This window comes from Zootoca vivipara, chromosome 9, assembly GCF_965207765.1.
Source record: "Zootoca vivipara chromosome 9, rZooViv2.hap1.1, whole genome shotgun sequence".
Taxonomy (NCBI): Eukaryota; Metazoa; Chordata; class Lepidosauria; order Squamata; family Lacertidae; genus Zootoca; species Zootoca vivipara.
This window is the reverse complement of record NC_142592.1, coordinates 48,434,376-48,461,926: the sequence shown is the minus strand read 5'-3', so window position 1 is coordinate 48,461,926 and position 27,551 is coordinate 48,434,376. Positions and strand designations below refer to the sequence as shown.

General features: G+C 41.6%; 1 protein-coding gene across 4 annotated transcripts in view; it reads left to right on the top strand.

The window, feature by feature from the left end:
• The window catches only part of CHST11 (carbohydrate sulfotransferase 11), a 175,924-nt gene that overhangs the window by 64,367 nt on the left and 84,006 nt on the right, over positions 1-27,551 (top strand). For all 4 annotated transcript variants that reach the window (XM_035126811.3, XM_035126810.3, XM_035126809.3 and 1 more), the window contains one exon: positions 6,802-6,887. In XM_035126811.3, the coding sequence (XP_034982702.1) occupies positions 6,802-6,887 (86 nt within the window). The remainder of the gene's footprint in view (positions 1-6,801; positions 6,888-27,551) is intronic.

Sequence of the window (27,551 nt, the reverse complement as noted above, 5' to 3'; positions counted from 1 at the left end):
GAGCCCAGCAAGAGGTATCACCTTTAGAAAAACAGTAATGAAAACACACTTCAGATTTTGATCTTCCTATCTTGTTCTTGACTTGAAATGAAAACAAACTCCAATCTGCTAGACAGATATTTAATAATAAATTCCTAGCATGCTTAGTTTCCAGACAGGGGATAAATACGAAGACTGAAGTCTTAGACTGCATGTAACAAACCTCAAAGCCTGGTTAGCCCCAGAATAATAGTGCTTAATGAATCATAGGGGGAAATGAAGTTGCTTCGTGGAAGAAAGTTGTGTGTCATGGCTGGTGGTTCGTTTTGAGGCAAGCAGGGAGGAAAGGGAGGGGGAATTCAGTCCATGTCTGAGAGATGAATTGTTCAGACTGACGGTCTGGGCTGCAGCCAGCAAGTAGAACCCTATTGGCCCCTTGGGTCACATGATTCCCTGCTGAAATAGCGGCTGCAGTACTGTCCTCTGACCATTTGCAGTGGTGACGCCGCAGCACACAGCTGGTGAGTGTCAAATGTGGTTTTAAAAGGGGATTGTTGCTTGTGGCTACAGTGATTTGCCTCAGATGAATAGGTTTTACAGGTTTTTCGTTGTTTCAAAAGCCTGTGAAAAGTGTTTCAGCAGAGAGAACATTGAGGCAAAAGAAATGGCATGTGGACACAATGGTAAACAAAAGGAATTATATCCAGTTCTCTTAAACCTATTAAAATACTATCATTAGATTTCGGATCCAATACCTACTGGGTGTTACTTGCATTGAAATCACTGCTAAGAGTAGCATTGACTTGAATGGCTTAATTTTTTTGTTACCATTTACACACACACACCCCAATTGATTGTGTTTCAGTCCCATTTCTTTCATGTTCTTAATGCTGTACTGCAGGATGTATGTCGTCTCCCAAACAAGATGTGAATGGGCATCTTCAGCACAGATACAATCAGCAACTGACATGCAGATGAGTTTTAAGCAACCAGATATTAGGATGCTTTGTCACTTTGCTTTGCAACTGTGTAATGAAAAATTAAATATTAACATATCCTTAGAAAAGTAAGATGAGCTGCAGTTAATTTAAGCAAATTTTCAATATTTGTTTATGTTTATGATACAAACAAGGAGTAATTAGGACAGCATAAAAACAATGTAAACAAAGCATTACCAAGGAGAGTAAAAAGCCAGTAGCTAGCGGATGCTGCTATTCACATAAAGATTTGGGAAATGTGAACATGCGCTGTGCTTCAATGGAAATACCGATGGGGAGTTTGAGACTCTGGCATTCTAAAGGTCAAGCTGTTCTTTCTGCACCCATGTTGGTAGAAACCGCAATTTACACAGGGACTTTTTTCATGGTATTCTCCTGTTGCCCGATCTGCTGAAAGGCTTTTGACGAACTCATCACTTGAATGTACCTATCCCTTTGAAATTTCACATGATGGAAAGGAGCTTTGTCCTTTTGCTGTTCTTCAGAGCTCTATATTTCACTAGGTCAGGGATGGGGAACCTGTGACTTTCCAGGTGCTGTTGGACTCCAACTCCCAATGAGTCCCGGCCAGCATTCCCAGTGGACAGGGATTGTGGGAATTGGAGTCCAACAACATTTGGAGGGCTGCAGGTCCCCCATCCCTATTCTAGGCCCTTGGTTTTTGAATGTGACTTTGTTTGACGAAGATGAAGATCAAGTTTCTTTCTCCTTTAGTTGCTTGTTGGCCCAGGTATCGCGTTTCCCATTCACATTGAATGAGAGGAAGTGGTTATGGGGAAGGCTTAGGGGTGTGGCAGATGAAAAGTAGTTGTGGGGTGTGACTGGCAAGAGGTGTGGGGAGGGGCAGAGTGAGCAAAGGAAAGCATAGGCTTTCAGCTCGCACAATACAGCTGGGCATTGTTTTAAGCAACACATGACTGCACAATTTTTGGCCCAGTTGATGTCATTGAGGGTTGGATGCAGATTTCAGGTCCAAGGAAGGAATATCAATGTACTGAAATCCTCATAAGCATCACATTGAAAGTAAATCTGTCTAACAGAATGGGTCATGTTTAATTCCATATCATTTCTTAAGGGTACAATAAAAGAGCAAGACTTTATGACTCATTTCTGACTTCACAACAAACTACATGCCGTCCATAATTGTAACCCAAACATCTATTGGAGCTTCTAAATGTACAGTTGGCTAAACAGTGTTTACATATGCTTGTCTGCTTCTGCTCTCTTAGCATTCAGCTTAATAACTTTACTCCCATATCTGAGGTGCAGCAGCCTCTGGAGACAGAGGGATGGACAAAACTAACAGTTTTGTCAGCTTGGACATCAAAACCATCCCACAAACCATGGCTTGCAAACCTGCTTTAAACCATGATTTTGTATTCTAGTTTGCTGGCCAATCACATTACCCATAATTTCCAAATTGAGCCTATGCACTGAGCATGGTATGTATTTGTGGCATTCAAGAGCTTGTTGGACTTCAACTCCCATCTGCCCCAGACAGTTAGGGATGGTGGAAGCTGCAGTTCAGCAACATCTGACAAGCCACAGGTTCCCTAATCTCCCTCGTCTCTTCTATATATTTTTAAAGCTAGAGAGCACATTCCAGTCTTGACTTAGCCACGCTGCCAAAGACTTGATCTCTTGCACGCAAGATGTGCTTGGAACTTATACTATAGTTCTAGTTCAACTTTATTAAAAAGTTTTCATTGAAAACGTTTGAAGAAAACCACAGGTAGATCAGACTACCACACAGTACAAGGGCAAATAAACCTTGCCCTTTAGTGAGCGGGTGTGTCAATATAACACCACAGGGTGTTATCTTATCTCGAAGCAGATGAAAAGGACAAGAAGCTCTTTTGGAAACTGCTTTGCCATTGGCACAGGTGCATTTGTCAGCCAAATAAACAACTGTTCAACAGTATACTGTGCTATATAGCATTCACAAGCTAGCCTTACATAAAAAACACTTGCTGTTGCTAAGAAGCACATTTCTTGGAATCTCTAAGCATCTGTCCTTGCCTAATGTGGAAATAGCTCTAGCCCTATTCAGGCCTGCTGATTTAACACATGAGCGGGGAGAGTGAGGAGGAGCTTGGTCCTCCCCCAGTTACCATCCCCATCGTTCTCCACAAGTTGGGGAGAGCAAATCCCCTATAAGGATAGGTTATTACATTTTGATCTTTCTAGTTTACAGCAAAGGCAAGTAAGAGGAAATATGAATGCATGGAATTATGCACGTTATGCAGAAAGTGAATAAAGAGGACCCCCCTTCCCCCAAGTAATACAAAACTCGGGAACACCCATTCCTTTCTTTGAAGCCCTGCCTCAAAACGTGTAAGCTCCATGTTACTATATTATTGTGATGTTGCCAAGAGTGACGCTCGAGCTCTGCTTATTTCTTGCCTTGGTTTATGTGAAACAGTTCAGGCATAATACCAAATGATGGGTTGGTGTTTTGTGAATAAGTGGAGAAGCCATAGACTCATGTGTTCCATTCATCTGGTCCTGAATGGAGGCACAGCATAGTTTGCTGCTTCATCAGAGCAGGCGAAGTATGGTTTGTGTCTGCTCTGCAAGCCAGGATAGGAAACCATTTTTATTGCTCCATCTGAACTGCCCAACTCTAGCGTGGAACATAGCTGCCAAGTTTTCCCTTTTCTCACGAGGAAGCCTATTCAGCATAAGGGAATTTCCCTTAAAAAAAGAGATAACTTGGCAGCTATGGCGTGGAATGGCTGTGCACAAGGGAAGGGAATGAAAGTTTTTGTGGAACTGTCTCCTGGCTCACCTTTTCTTTTGCCTTGGCTTGTTTATTGCTCACTGACCCCCATGCAGATGGGCTTAATGGCAATGCTGACATGGGATTGTATGCTGAAGCCTATCAGAGGGCAATGCTCCATGCGCTCACCCTGGAGCCTGCTGGTGTTGTTGTTGTTGTTTTTGTTTAGTCGTGTTCGACTCTTCATGACCCCATGGACCAGAGCACGCCAGGCACTCCTGTCTTCCACTGCCTCCTGCAGTTTGGTCAGACTCATGCTGGTGGCTTTGAGAACAGTGTCCAACCATCTCGTCCTCTGTCTCCCCTTCTCCTTGTGCCCTCCATCTTTCCCAACATCAGGGTCTTTTCCAGGGAGTCTTCTCTTCTCATGAGGTGGCCAAAGTATTGGAGCCTCAGCTTCAGGATCTGTCCTCCCAGTAAGCACTCAGGGCTGATATCCTTCAGAATGGATAGGTTTGATCTTCTTGCAGTCCATGGGACTCTCAAGAGTCTCCTCCAGCACCATAATTCAAAAGCATCAATTCTTCGGCGATCAGCCTTCTTTATGGTCCAGCTCTCACTTCCATACATCACTACTGGGAAAACCATAGCTTTAACTATACGGACCTTTGTTTGCAAGGTGATGTCTCTGCTTTTTAAGATGCTGTCTAGGTTTGTCATTGCTTTTCTCCCAAGAAGCAGGCGTCTTTTAATTTCGTGACAGCTGTCACCATCTGCAGTGATCATGGAACCCAAGAAAGTAAAATCTCTCACTACTGGTAGGGGAAGCATAATTGCTGTCTCTTTTTGTCCTGCTGCCACCAAAACTTTCCCCATCCAGGTTTGCAGCAGGCAGAAAGTGTGGTGCAGTCAGGGAAGGCATTTAAACTCAGCCCTTAAGTCTTAAGCTCCAAATTAAGACTTGTTTAGGAGCTCAAGTCTGGCATAGCCTGAAGATGTTATGCAATGTTTTCTTGAGGAAAACTTTCTTCTTCTTCCAAATACCTGTATTTTTGCATGCAGAAGATCAATTGGTATCCTACATGTGTTTAACATTCAGTATTTTAAGCAATTGCTCTATTGCGCTGTTTGACTAAAAATCCTCAGAAGTTAATTAAAATTGCAGCCCACGGTAATCTCCAATACTTTGGTGAAGGAAAATCAAATCATTTACTGTGTTTGTTTCTCAATCAAATCACTCTACTGTGTAGAGCTATTCAAGATACCACCAAGACTGTGGAGTTTCTCATTGCTTTGAGGGGAAAGCAGCAGGTCCCTTCAGTAAATAATTATCTTTTTAATGTTTCAATTTAGATTAGGAGAGAAAGGGAGACATTTATTTTTCTTTCAAGACAAAAAAAAGTATGTTCTGTTTCGCTTTTGCAGAGATGTTTTGCAGTTTTATTACAGATTTTAATATGATAAGCGTTAGATAGGACACAATTTGTTTAAGTAATTGCTTCTGCAGCCGGCGCTAACCTTTAAAGCCCTTTAAAGGTCAGGATCTGAATGTCTCAAGGATGTTACGTGAGCCTGCCCAGTTGTTATGTTCACCAACAAGGCTTTAAAGCAGGAGCAGTTGCTGGTGTGTCGTTGCTCACCTCCTTCCAAACGCTGAGTGTTGTTGCCCGTTTCTGAGAGGGGAGGCACAGGGAGCTCAGCACAAGGTGGGTGTGAATGCAGAGTCGATCCAACTATCCTGCACCCACAGATGTCTTAGGATGACCATCTGAGGTGGAAACAGTTGAGGGAGCGGAGCTGGTTTCTCAATATTGCTGAGACAGTTGCCCTGATTCTCATCTCTCCCAGTGCTGCAGCCTGATGGAATATTTACTTTTAGGTGATAATTGGGAACGATTCACAAGTGTTCTTTAGAAGATATAAGAAGCTAAAGATGGTAAAACTGCACTAAATGCACAGCTCAGCTCTTGTTGTGTCAAGTAGGTCCTTTGGTTTTGATTCAAGGTGCAGTGTCTCTGGGACTTTTTAAAGGGTAGGAGTGGTGATGTCATCTTCCAGAGCACCAGAGTGATTGATGGATTTTCCTTGTTCTGGCAAGTGAATGAGGTGATAAGAAGGTGTTCGCAGTTTCCAATTGTTTGTGACAAGTTCCTTGTAAGATGGTCAGCATTTAAAAGCTGAAACTTGCGTTTCAACTGACTGAAGATCCTTAGGTAAAGTTCAGTGTGTTTTACAAACTGAATCTATTCTATAAGAATCAGTTATGTGACAGTCAGCTGATCCCAATACCTATGCAATTATGTTTTTCATTGTTTCTCTTTGGGAAAGATGTATATATCAACACAGAGCCTGCTTTGAAAAACAAAAAACAAACCTCTTGGTGGTGTATTAAATATATTATAATTATTTTACTTTGTTATGATTTATTACCTGCTTTTCACCCCAAGGTCCCCAGGTGGGATACAATTTAAAATACAACATTAAAACAGTTTCTTTAAAAATTACAATCACAAGTATAGGGTCCTAAAAGGCCAAGGTCAAGGAGGTGAGCCTTCAGTGATGAAAGCTGGATAGTGAAGATGTCAGGCACATCTCTGTGGGGCAGAAGTTCCACAATTTAGGGGTGCCACAGAGAAAACCCTCTTCCTCACCACCTGCACCAAATCTTCTGAGAGTGGTGAAACTACCAAAAGCTGATCTTAGCACCCACTGCGGTCTGTAGGAAAAGAGGTGATATTTCAGATTTGGGGGAGCAAAGGTGTCTAGGACTTTAGCACTGTGAATGAAACTGCAACCAATGCCGTTGTTTTCAAATGGGGGGGGGGTTATAGGAAATGTAAACAGTACCCCATCCAGTAATCTGCCTGCTGCATTTTGGAACAAGAAGGTGTTTTAAGCAATAACAACAACAGATTATAATAATGCTATGTTTAATTAGCTGAACCCTACCCACCCCTTCAGACCCACTCTTATGGTTAATGCTTTCATTATTATTTTGAAAGAAATACAGCCTCATTTCTGAAATGTGTTAATTGTTTTAATTTATGCTTTAAGAATCATTTAATATTTGGGGAACCTGACTAATTTCCCTTTATTTCCTGCCAGTAATACGTAGGAATCCATTTGGAATGGACATCTGCTGCCGGAAGGGGTCGAGGAGCCCACTGCAGGAACTGTACAATCCAACCCAGGTAAGCATCGTAGTGCTGTAGCTTCAGTTCTTCCCACTTCCCACACACGCTGTTCCGTTATTTTCCCTGATAAATAGTCTTGCTTCCTGGTGGAGTGCATTAAGGCAGCGGGAAAGCTGTGTACTTTCCTTGCAAAGTTATTTCTCTTATCTGAGAGCTCTAGTGAATTCTCATCTCCTGTGGATAGGGAAATAGGGAAGAGATAACGCATAGGCACCGTGGAACACCTTAAGACTTTAAATGTTGCTTTTCTTTCCCCCTTTCTGGATATTGTTTGGAAGCAATTGCAGGTAGCCAAAATGTTGCAGATATGTGTGGCCCAAAGAAATAATAATAATAATCCTGGAGACTTGCAGCCTCTTAACAGCTCTAGCCTTTCATCCATTCATTCCATGCTGGCTAATTACTGGTTGGGTTACTTGTGAGTCAGAAGTCAGTTTAGCAGCTCCCCCCCCCACCCTAGCAATGTTTGAGCACTACCCTTGTAAGGTAGGTTAGACTGAGAGGCAGTGACTGGCCCAAGGTCACCCAGTGAGCTTTCATGGCTGAATGGGCATTTGACCTCTGATCTTAATCCAGGCCTCTAGCCGTTACATCACACTGGTTCTCACGAATAATGGTCTCTCTTCAAATGGTGATGTACCCAGAAAACACCATGACTGGCTTTGTTTCACCACGAAGAGATTCCCATTTCCAGTATGTTTTGAAATGTTACTGTATGAATCCATTTTTAAAGTACAGTGGTGCCTCGCTTAACGAATGCCCTGCTTAACGAAATTTTGGCTTAACGAAAGGTTTTTTCTAGCGGAGGTTGCCTCGCTAGACGAATTCATTTTATGAAAAATTTGTCTAGCGAATCGCGGTTTCCCATAGGAATGCATTGAAATTCAATTAATGCATTCCTATGGGCAAAAAAAAATCCAAAAAATTAATGCATTCCTATGGGATTCGCTAGACGAATTTTTCGTTATAAGAAAGGACCCGTGGAACGAATTAAATTCGTCTAGCAAGGCACCACTTTGTCTGAAGCCTTTGTTCACTGACATGTAGCTATCAGTTGTGATTTAGGGGGACAAAACATGGGTTTTCTGATATTGTTGATGATACCCTGCTATGAAAGAGGTTCATTCTGTGATTTGATATTTATTGATGCATTTTGTTATTTTATTGAACTGTTGTTTCCTCCCTGATATCTTCAGATTAAGCAGGGGGTAAAATATTTTAAATAAGTTAATAATACCTTGGAGAGTAGCATTTCCTGCTAGCAGTGAAGTATTGCCATTGCAGAGGGTGGGAAATGCCAGCCCAGCTATTAAACATAGTTATTAAGGTTTAACAGCTGCCTATTTCATATTTATACCTTAATGAATAACATTTTGTGAAACGTGGGCAGCTATTAAGGGAAGTGATTCTTAATAAATCTCACTCATTAGATTTAACAAGCCACTAAATATTTCAAATGCTACTTGGTGATGGAAAGAATCACTGTAGGGCTTGCAAAATGGGTTCCCACTGATTAAGCAGGAATTTTCAGAGGGGTCTGGTGACATTTGAGAGATACGTGTTGGCTATGACATGAGAATGTCAAAATTGTTCTCAATATGCCTTTGCCTTGCTTTTTGCTTCTAAAATGAACTCAGATTAGTTTCCATTTTTACTCTGAGTCCGAGGAAGTTAGGGCAACAGCATTTATTGACACGAGCAAGTTGGGCTCTCTGTCGCTAACTGGAAAGTGTACATAAAACTTTCAACAGGAAGAAAGTAAGCCTGCCAAAAGGGGAAATAATAAAACCTTAGAACGCTTTCAGGGAATGACTGGTGAGGAAAGTAAGCTTTAACCGCTCTGACTTATCGCCTCTGGGGTTTGCTGGGAAACATTCAATATGTGCTCGTGACTTTTCTGTTCCCATTGCCAAAGGTCATGAAGGAAGATAAGAACATACAAACACATTAAAAAGGCCTTAATTCCAGTCTCTTTGCAAGCTGGGTAGATGCAAAGGTTTCCTGGCCTGCTTCAAGTAGGAAACACAGTTCTCTGCAATATGGCTTCTTTCTTTTCCTCCTTTTCAGGTATATCTTGATGGGGGACAGGTGACTACTGTATGTCAATTTCAATTTCTTTCAGTTTCTCATTTTTTAAATCTTAAGTTTGGTTCTTAATGTTTCCTCGTCAGTTTGCAATTACAAAAAAAAAGACCTCATGAAAATTCATCAGCAGTTTTGTTTTAATTTCTCCCAGTAGACGCATTTTTGTATGCAAATATGCCTATTATATGCATTGTTTGCAAAGCATTTTTTTTTCTAATGCAATATACACCCTAAGTATATTTGTAGTAAACTTTAATACGGTCAAAGACCAGCAAAAGAATAATACAATTCAGTTCATACATTATAATAATATTGAGCACTACACAATTTTAAAATTTTATAGCATATTACATGGCTGTTATAACGCCCTAAGTATATGCACTTATGCACACACTATTTGTCTGAGGAACTGCATTGCACATTTTGGAGAAGTGCACATTTTGGAGGATGCCTGTGCTTTGGTTCACGTCTTGTTCCGGAAAGTGCACATTGGGTAGGTTCACACTTAGATGCATGTTTGAATAAGGCCAGAATTTTTCACAGCCACTGTTGAACTAAGCAGATGACATTTTTCACACATCAAGAATTTCCATCAGTACACTGGCATCTTCTGTTCACAATGCATTAAAGGAAGGGGTGAGAGTTGGAGAAGTTGGAGAAGGAGCGGGTGGGGGGGGGAGAGAAAGAAGAAGAAGAGAGATTGACTCAGCCTAACATCCATCCGCCTTTTTGGATAGTTTTTGCACAGTATATGTATATGCATGAAGGGCATGGCAGAGCAATATTCCAGCAGACGCTGTCATGTTGACATTCACAGATCAGAGATCAGAGGAGTGAAAATAGCAAGAGAGCTACTGGGTGGAGGAGAGAGGTGAAGTGAGGTGATCATAGGCTGCCGTCTTGAATGGCCCCGTTGTTGCCTTAGTTGTGTGGTTTAATACAGTTATTCCACAATTTGCAGAAATACTTAGTTGATTTTTGTCAGCACTTTGTCATTAAATGACAGGTGGTGTTTGACCCTGGCATCATCTGGGGAGCACCATGCAGATCTTCCTGCTCAGCTAGACCCTCTCATGCAGGCTGTACTTTCCAGCTTGCTGTTGACCACGTGAGCTCGGAAGAGGAAGAGTGGTTGCAATGCGTTGGGCAGCCACCTAACAGAATCCACTCCTTTGCCCTATCTCTGCCTCTCCTCTTTCACCATTTCCCCTTCTTTAACCTCTTTCACCAGGGCCTTCTCAGTAGTGGTGCCTGCCCTGTGGAACGCCCTCCCATCAGATGTCAAAAAGCTACCAGATTTTTAGAAGACATCTGAAGGCAGCCCTGTTTAGGGAGGCTTTTAATGTTTAATAGATTATTTTATTTCATTTACTGTTGGAAGCCAGCCAGAGTGGCTGGGGAAACCTGGCTGGCGGGGTATAAATAAATAATAATAATAATTATTATTATTATTATTATTAAACCAAGGGTACAGCGAGGAGAAAGTAAAGAGGCTTCAGCAATGGGAAGTAGGATTTGGGGACAGATCTGAAGTCTTATGAGTCAGGACTTTCTCCCTTGGTTCTGTTGGTCCTGCAGAGGGGCCCTAAAAACTCTGAAAGTGCTTTACATCTTGAAACCCTTTACAATATCCCTGGTTGTTATTGAAAGTATGACTTCTTCCATGCTAACAGATGGGTTCTTTGGGGCACCAAATCATTTGTTGTGTGGCATCCAGAAATCATTCCTCAAAGTTGTGTGTGCCAGGGCCATTGTGTTTTCCCAGCAATATTTTGCCCCTGGGAAGAATGTGTAAAAATACTTTATTGCTTTCCTTCATTTTAAAGCTCTGGGGGAGGGGGGGAATCGCTTCATTTACATTGAAGCCCTATTTGTTCACATGTAAATCCTACACACAAGTAGTGACAAGGCTTTAGGCCCTACATCACTAGGAGGCAGTGCTCCTCTGAATACCAGTTGCTGGAAACCGCAAGTGGGGAGTGCGGCGTTGCACGCAAGTCTTCCTTGTGGGCTTTCCACAGGCATCTGGTTGGCCAATCTGAGAACAGGATGCTGAACTAGGTGGATCATTGACTTGATCCTGCTACAGAGCTGTTCTTAGGATCTTATCTTGATCACCCTCCAGGAGCAGATGGAGATAGCAACACAGGGAGCAGAGCTTAAAATGTCCATTCCCTACTTGTGCGTAGGCTTTATATGTGAGTAGAATGCCCAAATAGGCTTTGAATACCCTTATTATTATTATTTATTTTATTTCTATACCGCCCTATACCTGAAGGTCAGCATTTTAAAAAGGGTATAGGATGTCAGGTTAGGCAAAGGCCTGGTTGAAGAGGAATGTTTTTGCCTGGTGACTAAAGACGTATAGTGAAGGCGCCAGGCAAACTTCCCTGGGGAGAGCATTCTACAGACAGGGAGCCACTGCAGAGAAGGCCCATTCTCGTGTTGCCACCCTCTGGACCTCTCAAGGAGGAGGCACACGAAGAAGGGCCTCAGAAGATGATCTCAGGGTAGGTTCATATGGGAAGAGGCGGTCCTTAAGGTATTGCGGTCCTGAGCCATTTAGGGCTTTATAGGTCAAAACCAGCACTTTGAATTGTGCCCGGAAACTAATCGGTAGCCAGTACAGTTGGACCAGGATCGGTGTAATATGTTCAAACCATCTAGTTCCAGTGAGCAACCTGGCCGCTGAGTTCTGCACCAGCTGAAGTTTCTGAACCGTCTTCAGAGGCAGCCCTACATATAACGCACTGCAGTAATCTAACCTTGAGGATACCAGTGCATAGACAACAGTAGTTAGGTGATCCATGTCCAGATAGGGGTGTAGCTGGCCCACCAGCCAAAGCTGATGGAGGGCACTCCGTGTCACCGAGGCCACCTGGGCCTCAAGCGACAGCAAAGGATCCAGGAGTACCCCCAAGCTATGAACCTGCTCCTTCAGGGACAGTGTAACCCCATTATTAAACCCTTCTAGGTTGCAGATACTGAAGGGAAGGGGATGCTCCAGCTGTTTCTGCACTTCTTGGGCTGAATATATGGACTGCAACTTTGCTTTTCACCCAGTTTCACATTTCAGGTTCCTTTGGGAGGAAGGATGGGATAGGAATTTCATTAAATAAATAAATATTCTCCAAGTTTTGTGACAACATAATTGGGTTGTGGATTGGAATTTTGGGTAAAAAATAAATGGATATGACATGGACCTGAAAATAGATTTGCCCATCCCTGCTGGGTCTACATTTCTTTGTGGAGATTTAGATAAATGTAGGGAGGAATTAAATTTGGGGGAGCATGGGGGGCATAGAGGGAGGAGGCAGGGAAAGGCCCATAGCAGAAGCAGATGTCCTTGTGCAGAGCTCATTAGTTGAATCCCACCCATATATTTTTATGGACTACAATTTTCATAAAAATATAGGAAATTACAGTAACTTTGATAAAGCATCACTAAAAGCATGTTAACATTGTATTAATGTCAGGCCCTTATTGTGTCCAGCATTGGGTTTAATATGAACTGGATGTTGCTATGTCGTATACCCCCAGTCTACCTACGGATATATCATGCATGGAACTGAGTATTTAAAATCTGTTTATAGGTTGAACACACTCACATGGTGTATGGGGAAAGTTACCCACAGCAGAATGCAACACCGAGACAGCTTCTGTATTCCATCTCCCTCCCAGCTGTGGCTGGCAGGAGGAAGGGCCAATGAATATATGTCTGGTAGCGTTAGACAGAAGTCAGGAATAACTGGATGAAAGAACCAAACTTCTCCTTGTATTTGCTAAGTGTATTCTTAGAAAAGCAACACACTGCAGCATCTTGTAATTTGTGTGGCCTTGTAGGGATGCACTGGGCTAAAAATAAGTTAATTACCAACCAGCCCACAGAGCTTAAGTCAACCAAGGTTCAAAATTTGCCAACAACATATTTGAGGCTTGAGCACATCTGTGGGTGTCACTGATCCTTTCATTGCAGTTGAAAACAGAACCAAATCATAAGCAATTAGTGACAAGACTTGGCAAGGTAATAGGAAAGAAAATTACTACCCTTCTCCAGGAAGGGTCTTGATCCTGTTTTCCTATGCAGGAAGGATCTTAATTGGATAGTATGGATGCTACCTTTGCATACCAATTTAGACATCCTTTTGGATTTCTTTTTTAAAAAATGATTCTCTTAGGTTTGTTGCTGAGTTATTGGCCCAGTTCATTCACAACATAAGCCCATGGTTTAATGTTACTGAGATGAGTTTGGGGCTTAGCATAGTCCTCCCTCCTTGATCATCTGGTAAGGCTAAGAAAAACTTCCATTTTACATTAAACACAGTTTAGTGTTACTAAACTCTGGTTAACTTAAGTATATATAGTGGAAACAGGATTCATAAGAAACAATGGTTTGAAATTGGTTGGTTTCTGCTAACCACAGCTAAGCTTGGTCTAGTGAGTGCATCTTCTGCTTTCCTGCTTCATGTCACATGTCAACGTGAGATATACCTGGAGCTTCTACCCACACAATGGCTCCAACAGCAACTTCAATGCAACTGTTCCCTTCGTGCCTGTTGAACTACCCCCAGCATTGAAGTCAAAGAGAAAGTCTTCACATAAATGGCATCATTGGATCAAGTGCAAGTACAGAGAGTTGGCATAACAGTTCAGAGAGGAGCTTTTCGTAAGTTCTTTTTGCATTCAGTGAACATCCATGAGAGGTGTAGCATTACAGGAACAGGTTGTGTCATTGACTTGTACATGTCCCTTAAAGACAGGTTTAATGGGAACTATAGAAACTGCCATCCTTGTCCATGGTCCATGTTTGTTGGGGCCGGTGGGAGTTCGAATCCAACGTCAAAGATTCAACTCTCCTCTAAATGTTTTTGTGTTGCGACTTTGCTAATCTCAATGGCCTGCACTCTCATTCTTTACCTTATTTACCTTTCAACCTTCTTTTTCAAAATGTGTCTTTCTGCTCATTAAGAAGCCAAACTGCTGGGAGGCTGCCTTGCTTAAAGGCATTGTGTCTCCATCCATCTGGCGGAATTGATAAATAGATCCAAGAATTGTAGGTCGTAACTGAGGCCGTTTGATGCTTTGTTATTTCAGGGTTGATGTGCTGAGATGTATTGATTTCAACAAAGTTTAACCACATTCTGTTACAACTAGCAATCACACATGCTTGCTTTGCCACAGCTGCCTTAAATCCCAGTTGTTCACCCTCTAACTGCTGGCTGCTAAACCTAGTACTTAGTGAGACAGAGAGCTCTGCTTCATAAAAAGATCAGGGCTCCAGTTTTCAGGAATAATAGCTCTTTAATTCCATGGTTTTCCCATGGTTTTTCCAGTAGTGATGTATGGAAGTGAGAGCTGGACCATAAAGAAGGCTGATCGCCGAAGAATTGATGCTTTTGAATTATGGTGCTGGAGGAGACTCTTGAGAGTCCCATGGACTGCAAGAAGATCTAACCTATCCATTCTGAAGGAAACCAGCCCTGAGTGCTCACTGGAAGTTGCTTGGAAATTAAACAAAGGGTCTGCTGGTTTCTCTTTAAGGTTTCCAGACTCAAAAGAGAGCAGGGCAATTAAAGGCACAGAAGTCCTGTCCTCTATTGAGTCTGGCAACCCTACTGAGGAACCCTGCACTGCAGTAATTAAAATGATTCTTGTTTAACAACAGCTCTAATGCATGAATGCTCTATCTTTCTATCTATCTGTTAGAATGCAGTTACTTAACTCCTATTGAACAGTGTTCATATTTACTACCTTAAATGCTTTCTCTTTTCCATCCAGAATGTGATGATTAATGAGTGAAACTACAGTGTGTGACTCTATAAAAACAGATCAAGAGAGGCCTACCTACTGTGCCCATCTCTGGAGCCTGATGAAACTACAAACAGTAAACACAAGCAGCTCATAATCTTAATCAGTATAGTTGAAGGCACTGATTGCTCATGTGTAAAAGCTCATCAAGCGTAAAGAAACAGAACAGAGAGTTAATAGAAACAGCCTGATGTACAATGCCAACCCCTAGTTATTTCATTCTGCTTCCAGAAGCAACCTGCAAAATTATAGCAGTATGTCTAATTACTGCCTGTCAGAGCAGCAGGCGTCCAACAGGAGAGGAATTAATTGATATTACTCTAAGGGATTTTCCAGACGATGTTTTTTTATTGTGCAATAAATGCACAGTTGTTCAGTTGTGGGGGGATCCAGATGTCTTCCCGCGTGTAGTACAACTTCTGTGGAGAAACGGCATTACCAAACAGTGTGCCTTTATTAGTAGGAGAATGGGATTTCAACCTAAATGCCTGCTGAGGGTGGGGTGCTGGAAAAAAAAAAGCTGTAGCTCAGTGGCAGAGCACATGATAAAGTCATAATAAAGTCCCAGGTTAAATCTCTGGCATCTCCAGGTAAGGCTCTGTTTTACACCATGGAGAACTACTGCCAACCAATGTAGACAAGTGATTAGGAACGTGTGGCCCTTCAAATGTTGCTGAACTACATCTCCCATCAGCCCGGACTGTTGGCCAAGCTGACTGGGGTTGATGGGAGTTGATTCTATTGCAAAAATGACATGAAACTTGGTCAGTATCAACAAAGCTCTCCCCTGCCATCATTTAATAAACTAGTCCCTCTGCCTCAGTTGAGATTATTTGGAAAAAGTGAGCCATTGGCTTAAATGTCCCATTGAAAGCAATGGAAGTTAAGAGTGCTGAACTTTGGCCAAGCCATATGATGCACCCTTGCTTTCCAGTTGCGCAGCATATATCTCCTGTAGAACAGAGCCAGTGTGATGTAACTGTGCTGGACTTCAAATGTGACTCCTTAGGTTTTATCCCCACTCAGTCACAATGCCTAGTTTTGTTGGGGGAATGTGCCATGCATACTACTCTCAACTCTTAGGATTCGATTGATTTGATTTATTATATTACTGTTCTGCTTTTCCCTCACATGATTTGCAAAGCGGCTTGCAAACAATAAATAACCACAACATGATAGAACATCACAAACACAACTTAAATCATATAGCATAATTAACAAATCATCAGCGATACAATTGCAAATTGTCAGTAAAACAATTACAATCTGTCAAACACTATTAGCAAAAACAATAAAAACCCAACCCCCTAGAAAATAAGCTAAACAGCACAATTACAACAGAAGTAATATAGGATTCACGATCCTATAATTCGTTCATAATCTATAAAACAGCAAAAATATATTTTTTAAATACTAAAAATTGTCCAGTAGCACCTTAGAGACCAACTAAGTTTGTTCTTGGTATGAGCTTTCATGTACTATCTAAAGAAGTGTGCATGCACACGAAAGCTCATACCAAGAACAAACGTAGCTGGTCTCTAAGGTGCTACTGGACAATTTATTATTTTTTTATATATATTTCTGCTACTGGACAATTTAAAATCAAAATCAAAATCTATAAAACAGTGTTAGCGACATTAACCAAATAGCAACCGGGGGTGACGGGGCGACGGGCACCACCACCACGATGGACTAAGTGCTGCTGAATTCATACACACATTTTACTCACTCCTGTGACTTGGAGGAAAAGCAAAATAAAAATGGAATCATATCATCACCACCACCACCCTATACCAGAGCAAACCAGCAATTCTCCCCACCCCAGGGTGGCTTCCCACTCCTCCAGGGCCGCAGATTCAATCCTTGGCACCTCCATTGCAGCACATCTGAAACCCTGCAGAGCCGCTGCCAATCAGTGTAGACAGTACTGAGCTGGTTGGACCAATGGTGTGACTTGGTATAAGGCAACTCCCTATGTTCCCTATGAAATAAGCCTCCCACCTCATCTTCAGTGCAGCCGCTGTTAATGTAGTGCTTTAAAAAATATATGTCACTTTTTCATGTCATAGGAGGTGGGGGGAAGCCCTCAGGAGATGCCCCAGTTCAGCATTATTGTCTGTAATACATGCAGACTGGAGAAAAAAGCCGCAAGCCCTGTGATGATATATTATTACCTTAGTCACACTACAGTGTCATTAATTATTATTTCTAAATGTAACGGGATATTTTAGACGAAATTAGGGAAATTAACTGTTTTCCTGTAGCTGTGGACCATGTACAGTGGTACCTCGGTTTAAGTACACAATTGGTTCTGGAAGTCTGTACTTGACCTGAAGCGTACTTAACCTGAAGTAAACTTTCCCATTGAAAGTAATGGAAAGTGGATTAATCCGTTCCAGACGGGTCAGCGGAGTACTTAAACTGAAAGTACTCAAACCGAGGCGTACTTCAACCGAGGTATGACTGTATCACATACTTGGACACATTGTGAGCTGAGGCAATTATGTTTATTTTGTAACTGTCGCAGGGCAAAAGATCAGTTATTCTAGCGGCTAGGTAGCCTTAATATTGTGAATGTGGGTGCACTTTGAATGTGGGTGCACAAATCTGCTTTGAATGTGGGTGCACCCAACTTTGAATGTGGGTGCACAAATCTGCCCATTTTGAATTTCTCTCCGTTTCCTTTTTCTCTCCCATTCTAAGATTCAGTTCTCCACATTCCCCCATCAGTTTGTGATTTATTTATTTTTTAAAGTCTGGTATATTTGAATATTCATTAATATCTGTTGAAATAATGGGTAATACCCAGCGAAATTCTGCTCAGAGTAGACCCACTGAAATTAATGAATCTCAGTTAGTCATGTCTATTAACCTCAATTAGTCTGCTCTTGAGTGCTCTATCCCCCCTTCAGGAAGAGTGTAGAACTAAGCGAAATAAATGGTACTGTACGTTGTTTCAGCAAGCTCTGGAATTATTTTTCACATTTTCTTCTACTGGGAAAATCTGTGCCACTTCAGATTATCATGTATCTGAGTGGGGAAACTGGCAGTCTGGAGCAAGGGCTAATGGGATATTATCTTTAGCGCTACTGTAGATAATCCGCATGCAGCAGCTACAAATTTCTGAGATGAGTGTCTGAGACTGTGGCCTTTTTCTCTCTGGTGACACACAGCCTCTCTTGCTCCCTGTAGCAAGACTTCCAAGCACCTGACAGAAATCTGTACCACGAGCTCGTCACAGTTCAGATTAGGGACAGATGTTCTGTCCTTTGTCACTTTTGCAACTGCTCAATCTATCCCTTTTTATTTGGTAGATTGAATAAAATGCATGAAAGATTTGCATTTAGTTTGCACTTTAAATTGCATTTAATATGTATCATATGCATTCCTCCCCCTTTGTAAGTTTTTCAGCGTATTTCACCTTAAAAAATGTGCATTTTCTTTGAACTGACCCTTCATTGCAAAATGATCTGATTGGCAGTTGTGTTGAACCAATCCACATGTACATCTGGGAGTGTTGAATTAGGTCAGAACCAAACAAATTTCCCCTCCATCCCTCGTTCAGATTGCCATGTGTGGAGTTTTGTGTGCAGTTGTGTATGTCTTTGTTTCTCACAACCTGACTATATATTATGTTGCACACGCAGAGTGCCGAAGAGCTTATTTTGAACAGAACACCAGAGATCCTTTGCCACTATTTTTTATTTTGGTCAAGGAAAGGTTGTTAAGTGATGGTTACACCCCTAGGTTCCATTAGTCAAAATCCAAAATGTTGCATTTCCAGTCCTTTTTAACAGTCCGGGTATGTTTTAATGTGCAACTTCTAATGTCAAGTCCTGACCTTTAAAGTCTGACAAAGCAACTAGGCCTCTTCCGCACAACCCTAATCATTGAGTAATAGAGGCAGCTAAGGATCTGGGCAGAGTTACTTTTTGGACAGCGACAGCAGTTCAATACACAACCTTTGGAAACTTTTAAAAATGCTCCTGCTGAGGAAATGTGACTGAGGACATTAATTGCTATCCCTGGTGTTGTTCGTCTCTCTATCTTTCTCCAAGGATCAAATTAGTGAAGAGGAAAAGATTGATTTGATACTAAGAAAACTGTGTTGTTGCTAGCCATGCCTGCTGCGTTTTCTGGGTCTTGCTGTGTGGCAATCACGACCCATTAGCTTTTACAAAAGGCCTGTTCCCAGTTGAACTGAAAGCTGAGTTTGTTGAGATTTTTGGGAATCTTGACTGAGAACTTCATTGAGGGCCACACTACAATGCAATCATGTGTAATTTGGTGTGTGTGTTAGCAAAAAGTAGCTACCGGGAGTTGCAGTTTTGGGGATGGGTGGGAAGGGAGTGCTTAGCCTTAGATCAGGCATCCCCAAACTTTGGCCCTCCAGATGTTTTGGACTACAGTTCCCATCTTCCTTGACCACTGGTCCTGTTAGCTAGGGATCATGGGAGTTGTAGGCCAAAACATCTGGAGGGCCGCAGTTTGGAGATGCCTGCCTTAGATTGTTTCTCTCCCTGCTGCAAGGGTAAAAGTAGTTGATGCAGAGATCTTGAGGTTAATCTTGTCCTGCCACCCCCCTCTCAAGACTGCAGCACCTTGCTGCTCCTTACTATCTCTCTTTAAAATATGACACAAACTGTAGACTAAAGTTACAGGTATGTAGCCGTGTTGGTCTGTGTGCATGCACACGAAAGCTCATACCAATGACAAACTTAGTTGGTCTCTAAGGTGCTACTGGAAGGAATTTTTATTTTGTAGATTAAAAGTTAACATCCTAATGGCGGGCAAATGCCTTTAAAGTGAGGTTTGGCCATGAGATGCAAGGAAGTAATGGCTGCCAGCTTGGGTGGCTTTAAAAGAGGATTGGGCAAATTCATTTTGTAAGTAAGTCCCGTGCCTTGAGGATTACCACCAAACCAGAGCTGGCACTTCTATAATATACTAAAAGCCAGTTTTGCATTTCTGCAGCCTGGAAAAAAACTCAGAGAAGGGTGTTCCTAATTTTCCACTCTTAAATCACATCTGCTCAGTGTTCAGACCACAAAGTACTAAAAGTATATTGCAGAACATGAAGCAAAACATCACACACAAATTAAAAACTCCCTTTCTTACCCACCCACCCCTCTCGAGACAGTCACATTTCTCTTCCAAATGAAACTGTTATCAAAAGGCATTGCTTAGCCAGCCTAGCAGCAGATTTGGAAAAGGTTGAAGCCTAATGCTAAGCTGGTATCCAAAAGTAGACTCAGCTGGGGTAGGGCAGAGGCCTGCAACCTGACTGGTCCTAGGCATATTTCCTTGGAAACAATTCAAGGGACTTATTTCTGAATTAACTGAGTTTGTAAGGATGTGAACTGTCATCTTGGCCACTTGATAGTCTTCGGCAAGCCCTGGCTCCTTAGCCTCGCCCCTGCTCCCTGCATTTGCAACATGGAGGCAAGATTTGCCTACCTTCCAGGGCTGCTGTGAGGCTAATGAAGATGGAATATGTTATAGGCTTTATATATAATTCTTTCTATTTCTGGTGTTTGGATTTTCAGTGCTATTACTTATGTTAGCTAAGATTGTGCTATTTGGACACTAAAGGGAAGGATGTGGAGGCTTTGGGGAAGTTGCAAGTGTACCAAAAGTCCATGGGATGGAGAGGAAACTATAATGAATGGCTGAATGGCCATGGAGAGCTGACTGAGTACACCCACCCCCACTACAAAACCCTGGGAAAATGGAATGGAGTAACTGGAATCCTGAACAGGGAGCACTCCATGCTGCAACATTTTGTTGCAGCTCCGACTTGTATTATCCAAGTGCTAAGCTGCTGTTGTGAATAATGCAAATTCTAGCAAAGTAATAATATTTCCCCATCCTTCCTGTAAATATGTTATTCTCCTGCGATCAGCCGTAAGGGGACTAGTAAAAGGAAGTAATTATTAATTCAATTAGAGGATGAAGGGCAAAACGTACAGTCTGCCATTGGGAGATGACAGCGGCACATGAAGGATGGGCTGAGGGACGTGCATAGCAGGGAGATGAAGAAGCTTTCCTGCCTCTTATGTCCAAGCTGACCTCGGCCTTTGCCACAAATGTGCTTTTGCTTATGAAACGTCCCTTCAGAGAGGCTTCTATTTAGATAGCAATATATTTTGGGATCAGAACCTTGATGTCAGTGTGGAGGTTAGGATGCCAGAACAGACACACAGTGGGAGCTTTCAGGTCATTTGAATGCATTAAGTATTTACAATCGGCTGAGCAGCTGGAGAAAAGAGATGTTGCCTCAAGGGCCCATTGGAAGCTGAAATCCTTGGAGCAACATCTCCAGAGCATAACGGTCTTTCTAAATGTAAATGGAATGAAGGTCTCCCAGGGTGAAGGCCATAGCATTAGGACAAATGTTGCTTGGCTTTCTGCAGTTTGTGCTGCCCGAGTGTCGTGTTTTAAAAGCAATATTTAAAATAGTGCCATTCTGAGCAGCTCCTAGGTGCCACGTAACATTATTTTTTGTAGTTGTCAACGTTAGAAATGATGAAAACATGCACACTCAAGGGGTGGTGCTTCTCTTGAAACATATCTACTACCATCTTGTTATCCAGATAAAAGGAGCAGACCTTAAATAGCTAATACAGTGGTGCCTCTACTTACGAATAACTCTACTTACGAATGTTTCTACTTACGAACGGAGCTTCGTCCGCCATCTTGGATGCGGTTTAGATAGGATTTTTTCTACTTACGAATTTTTAGATAGGGTTGCTTCGACTTACGGATTTTTTCTCCCAATGCATTCCTCTGTGATTCGACTTACAAATTTCTTCGACTTAAGAATGTGTGTTCGGAACGCATTAAATTCGTACGTAGAGGTACCACTGTATTAAGTGTGATCAGATCTGCTTTTGCTATCAAAATGCTCATCTTCTGATTGTCAAAGTGTCAGTCTAAATGCTGCAGGACAAAATAGAAGTGTGAAGAAGAAGTGTGCATGCACACGAAAGCTCATACCAATGACAAACTTAGTTGGTCTCTAAGGTGCTACAGGCCTGGAAGGATTTTTTTTTATTTTGTTTCCACAAAATAGAAGAAAGCTATAGCTGTTAACTGTCTGTGTTATAAGAAAAATCCTTTGCCCTGGTCAATTTCACCCATGCAAGCTACATATCCCCCCCCCCCATTGACCATTTTAACTATGTTGGAAAATCCAAAATACATAAATGATAAAGATGCACAGGAAGTAATGAGAAACCTCTTTTAATGTGGTTTCACTAAAACAAACTCTGTTCCAGTGATCTTGCTGAACTGAGAACAGAAAGCTGGCATTGGCCTCTTACCTAGTATTGCCTGCTCTGATTGGCAAGAGCTCTCCAAAGTCCTAGAGGCAGATGCCAGGGACTCTGAGATAGGGATGTGGGAGAATGAGTATGAGTTAGCGTTGAAAGGAGAACATACCAAATTTGCACTTTCCAAAATGATATGTGAACAGAAACAGCCAGCCCCCAAAATTCGCACTTCTCCAAATTTTGCAATGCAGTTCTCCAGCCAAGTCATGTGCCCAACAGTGCAAAGACTAGAGGAAAGGGTGCATGTAAATGCAGTTAACAGTGAAAATAACATACAGAACGCACTATATTAGCAAAATTTGCTTTGCAAAAAAATGTGTATATTGGGAGAAATTCATGCTGAAATGCTGGTTTTAATTGCAGACTGGATGTGGGGAAATGAATGTCAGGTCAGAAACTCAGAAACTGAGATTGAAACTGATATCTGTGCTGATCTTAACCCACATCCCCAACAAAGTCCCTGGGTTGTGCCACCAACCCTTTGAAGCATGGCTCCTTTTTTCCCTTTGGCTAGGCCAGGGGTCAGCAAACTTTTTCAGTAGGGGGCCAGTCCACTGTCCCTCAGACCTTGTGGGGGGCCGGACTATATTTTTTTGGGGGGGGAATAAAAATGAACGAATCCCTATGCCCCACAAATAACCCAGAGATGCATTTTATATAAAAGCACACATTCTACTCATGTAAAAACACCAGGCAGGCCCCACAAATAACCCAGAGATGCATTTAAAATCAAAGGGCACATTCTACTCATGTAAAAACATGCTGATTCCCGGACCATCCTGCCCTCGGGCCTTAGTTTGCCTACCCATGGGCTAGGCAGTGTGTTTCCAGCCCTATGGTAAGTAATAATCTTTGGGTTTCCTTTACTTAATTCACATAGCTTTTGGCTTCCTTTGGTAGGCTGTAGTCTATCATAGGCATTTGGGGGGGTTGGGAAACCACGGCAGAGTGTAATGATCTTGAAACAAAGTGTAAATGATCTTGAAAGAAAATACATGGGGCAAAAGAATGAACCTTTAATCCGTTTCAATAAATAATTGATTCTTGCTCTTCCTGCCGTTATCAGTGTAATTAAATCTGTGAACCAAGGTATCTCTTCTTGGGATATTGACTTTTTCTAAATAGCAGCTGCTCAAATATTTCCATTTGCCAGCACTGTTCTTTTAAAATAAGATGCTGGTACAGCCCAATTAATAAGGCATTCTGAAACGTTACACACGTTTAAAAGTAACCCGAGGGAAAGTTAACCAGCTCTTGCAGATTTGATTGGTGGGGACTATGTATCTTTTCTGAACATGATATGTGCTCTGGTTGCTTTAAATGTGCACATTTGGGTCCCTGCAGGGCATGGCGTATGGTTCTGTATTTACGCCAGTCAGTATGCAAGCAAAACAACTGAAGGCGTGTGGCATTTCTGAGGGATTAATGACTGCCTTAGAGGAATAAATTGCTCAAAGCCATTAACCCTGGGAAGTCATTTAATCCCCAGAACATGGCCTGTGCCTTAGTCGTCATGGCTGCTATTTTGAGAAAGAGATTCCCCCCCCTTAAAATAAATAACTGAAGGGAAACAGCATGGTTGTGACCTCATTTGGGAGAGCTCAAGAGTACCTTATAAGCCTTCTAGATGCTGGGACATAGGGATTTCTGAATGGCACATCCGACTTGGTACTGATGCCAATTTTCTCATGTTTCATGCAAAACTGTGGTGTCTTTGATATTCTTGCTTTTGTCAGCACTGAATAGTGGGCTCTCAACATTGCCACTTCTGTGTCCTCCGAGATGCAAGATTCCCAAGACACGTATTAGGATGCCATTTTTTGTTTTTCTCATTTTCTCTGTTTTCCATTCTTAATTTCCGCTCTCCACATTTCCACATTAGTTAGCATTTTTTTCAAAAAACAACCCTCATATAAATTCACCAGCATTTAAGTGATTATTTCTCCTAATATCCATTTTTCTCTCGGAATTTTTTCGTAAGGTTCCAATTTTTGCAAAGCAGTTTTCCTAGATATAATACACCTGTATGTTATTTTCACTCATATACGCACTTTAATGCACACTTTACCTTAGTATATGCATTAATTCTCAGAGAAGTGTGAATTTTGAAGGATGACTGCGTTTCGGTTTGTATATTGTTCCCAAAAGTGTAAATTAGGTAAGTTCACCTTTAAATGCAAACTGAATCAAGTCCCTCAGTGCCTTAACTCTCCCTCTCATCAAATGCCTCAAGAAATGAATAGTGGTGTGTTTTTTTTAGTGATAAATAGCAGTGGGAATGTTTCTGACTCTGCTGGATAGATCTTTGCTGATAGCACCAAGGTTGCAGGTTCTAGTCCCATAAAGGACAGCTACCTATTCCTGCATTGCAAGGGGTTGGGCTAGATGATCGTCAGGATTTACAATTCTATGAAACATTGAATTGCTGGTGTGCTTAGAAAGTGTAGATATTTAGGTGTCAGGAGGGGGGGGAAATCCAATTAACCAGGCATCTAGCTTTTAACTATCTATGACCTTTCTGCATAGGTGGGATGTTTTAATGTAATTTAAAAAAATAAAAAAAATGGCTTATATATACAGTATATTTATTGCTAGTTTTAATGTGTCATTGTTATCGTTTTTACTTAAAATATTGTAGGTCGTCTTGAGTTGCCATGGCAAAAAAGGGACAAGAAAATTTAATAGGAAATGATGATGATGATTGTGATGATGATGATAATATACTTTCTGACTGAGTTCTTCAGCTGTTCCAGGGGAATGTTTCTGCAACCTCTATTACTAAATGTCATTTTTATTGCATAATAATGCCCTCCCTGCTTCTGTTCCAAAAGCAGAGAATAATAACTCTTTCCTGGGTTTCTTGTGGGTGTGAGCAATTTTTTTCATTGACTTTTCGGTCCTTTTTATATCCCCCACCACTTAAATATTTTCATTTCTTGATAATCTTAGGATGCTTTCATATGTTTCTGGACACCGGCAGCCCCAGGCCTGTTAAACTGTGGGATGTGTGGATTCGTGCCCTGAATGTGGTGCATGCTTTGATTTAGGTCACCTGCTAAACAATATTCATGGACTACCTGAGGAAGGAAAGCAAGGGTAAGATGGACTGCACAGATTGTGAACGAGCAAGGAAAGAAAGCGATTGGAAGCATCTCCTTTGGATTCTTCCTGTCCCCTACCAGTGTTGTTGCCTAGAGTGATACTGAAAAGGCTCTTTGCCTCCTCACACTCTAAAATCCTATCTCGTCTCACAACTTTGATATTGGCAGTGTGCATGCATGTACTGAGGCTATGAATAGCTGTCTACTTTATTCCAGACTTCAGAAATTCTATCGCATATGTAACGATGATGTGTTGCTGGCCATTGACATTCCAAGTATGATGAAGTACGTCAATGGACTAACTTGTTTTTCTTAAAGAAATGACCAAGGAAGCGGGTGGGACAGGAAATGAGTGGAACCTCCACCCAGGGTTCTGACTGTCTGTGTGTGAATAATCTTGACATTCCTCGGGGATGCTTGTCATCTCTGCTATGAATCAAATGACCAGACAGTTAAAATAATTTAGAAAAGTCCTGTACAATTTCCAGAGAGGTAGCTGCAGTTCAGCAGCTTGTTGTTCAGCAAAAACAACAAATAGTTTTGTGGCAACCATTTTTTATTATGGCTAGGTTGGAGGGGGGGGGATTGGATTCAGTTTGCGTTAAAAGGTTAAACTACCTAATTTGCTTTCCTAAACAAATGTGAAGCGGAACACGGCCGTCCTTCAAAATTTGCACTTCTCCAGCCAGGTAATGTGTTTATAAATGTGTAGGCTAGGGTAAAAGTGTGCATATACATCTGCAGGCATTAGTGAAAATAACATAACAAATGCAGTATAATAGGGAAAACTTAATTCTTAGGAAAAATTGTTTGGGAAAAATGTATATATTAGGTACAATTCCATACGAACATGTGCATTAGATTCACACTAAAATCCTGTTGAATTTTCACAAAAGGTTGAATTTGCAACCTTTTTATTTTAAAAAATGGCAAACTGATGTGGAGAACTGAACTTAAGATGGGAAAAATGAGAAACCAAAATTGGCAGATTCCCTCTAATAATAGCACAAGTGTTGTTGGGAAGGGGCGCTTCATCAGATACATGAAGTGGAATCTTAATTTGCAGGGTATGCTAAATTGCACATGGTTGTAATGTGTAACATCTCAGTTAGAGCTAGTTACTTATATTTAATTCATAGCATTTATATACTACACCATAGCTAGGATGTGTGCAAAATAAGTATGTGACACTTAAGGGCAACCTGGAATGTGTTTTCGTTTTCTTCTGAATGGAAGCAACTTGTGTCTATCACACTGTTGGAGAAGAATAGAATGATATATGAGTATCACGCAAATAATACGCCCTTAAATATTTGACACAGGAAATAGTTTTCTTTTGCTTCTTCTTATGGGGTGAGCATTACACTCTAGAACTGACACTTTCAAAGTGGCTTAGATGTTTTGAGTTGGAATGCTCCGATTCTAAAGGATCAGATTAATAAATTGGGATGCTCAAACATCCAGTTTTGTGTTATTTTATTTAAACAATTTATGTAATATTTAACTGCAATAGTGGTGAACAAGAAATGCAATACTGAAAAAGTAAAAATGGATAAAAATGGGTGGCTTCCAACAAAACATTAAAATACAGAAATCAAACATTAAAAGCTTCCCTAAACAGGGCTGCCTTGAGATGCCTTCTAAAGGTCTGGTAATTGTTGTTCTCTTTGACCTCTGGTGGGAGGGCATTCCACAGGGTGGGTGCCACTACCGAGAAGGCCCTCTGCCTGGTTCCCTGTAACTTGGCTTCTCGTAGCGAGGGAACCGCCAGAAGACCCTCGGTGCTGGACCTCAGTGTCCAGCTAATAATAATAATAATAATAATAATAAAGGCTTCAGTAGACCCTGGAAGTTCAACAGGAAGTCTGACCTCAACTGGAAGGAAGTTCCATAAAGCTGGGCCCACAATACTGAGCACATAGGTACTGATGGATATGAGCCATGTATCCGAACCATGCGGGACCACTAACAGTGACTCCAGCAAAGAGCTTAATAATCAGGGATTAGGTGGTCCTTGAGGTGTCCTGGACCCAAGTTATTAAAGGCCTTGTAAATTAATATAAGAACCTTTTGTCAGAGGGAGCCCATTTTCTGTGGTGGACAAGAAGATAACCTCCCTATCAAAAAGGAAGTCATTGAAACAGCCCCACATCAGTCTTATAGTATTAAGGCTGGTGGGTTGGCTAGTTCCAGCAATCCAGTTATGACCTGGAGAAGCATTTAGTTTTCAACAAAGGGCAACCATCTCCACTTAAGCTGAAGTGGCCCCTCATTAATTTATTCATTGAGTACCAAGTGCCAGGCCATTAATCGAGAGGAACTAAAATGACACTAAT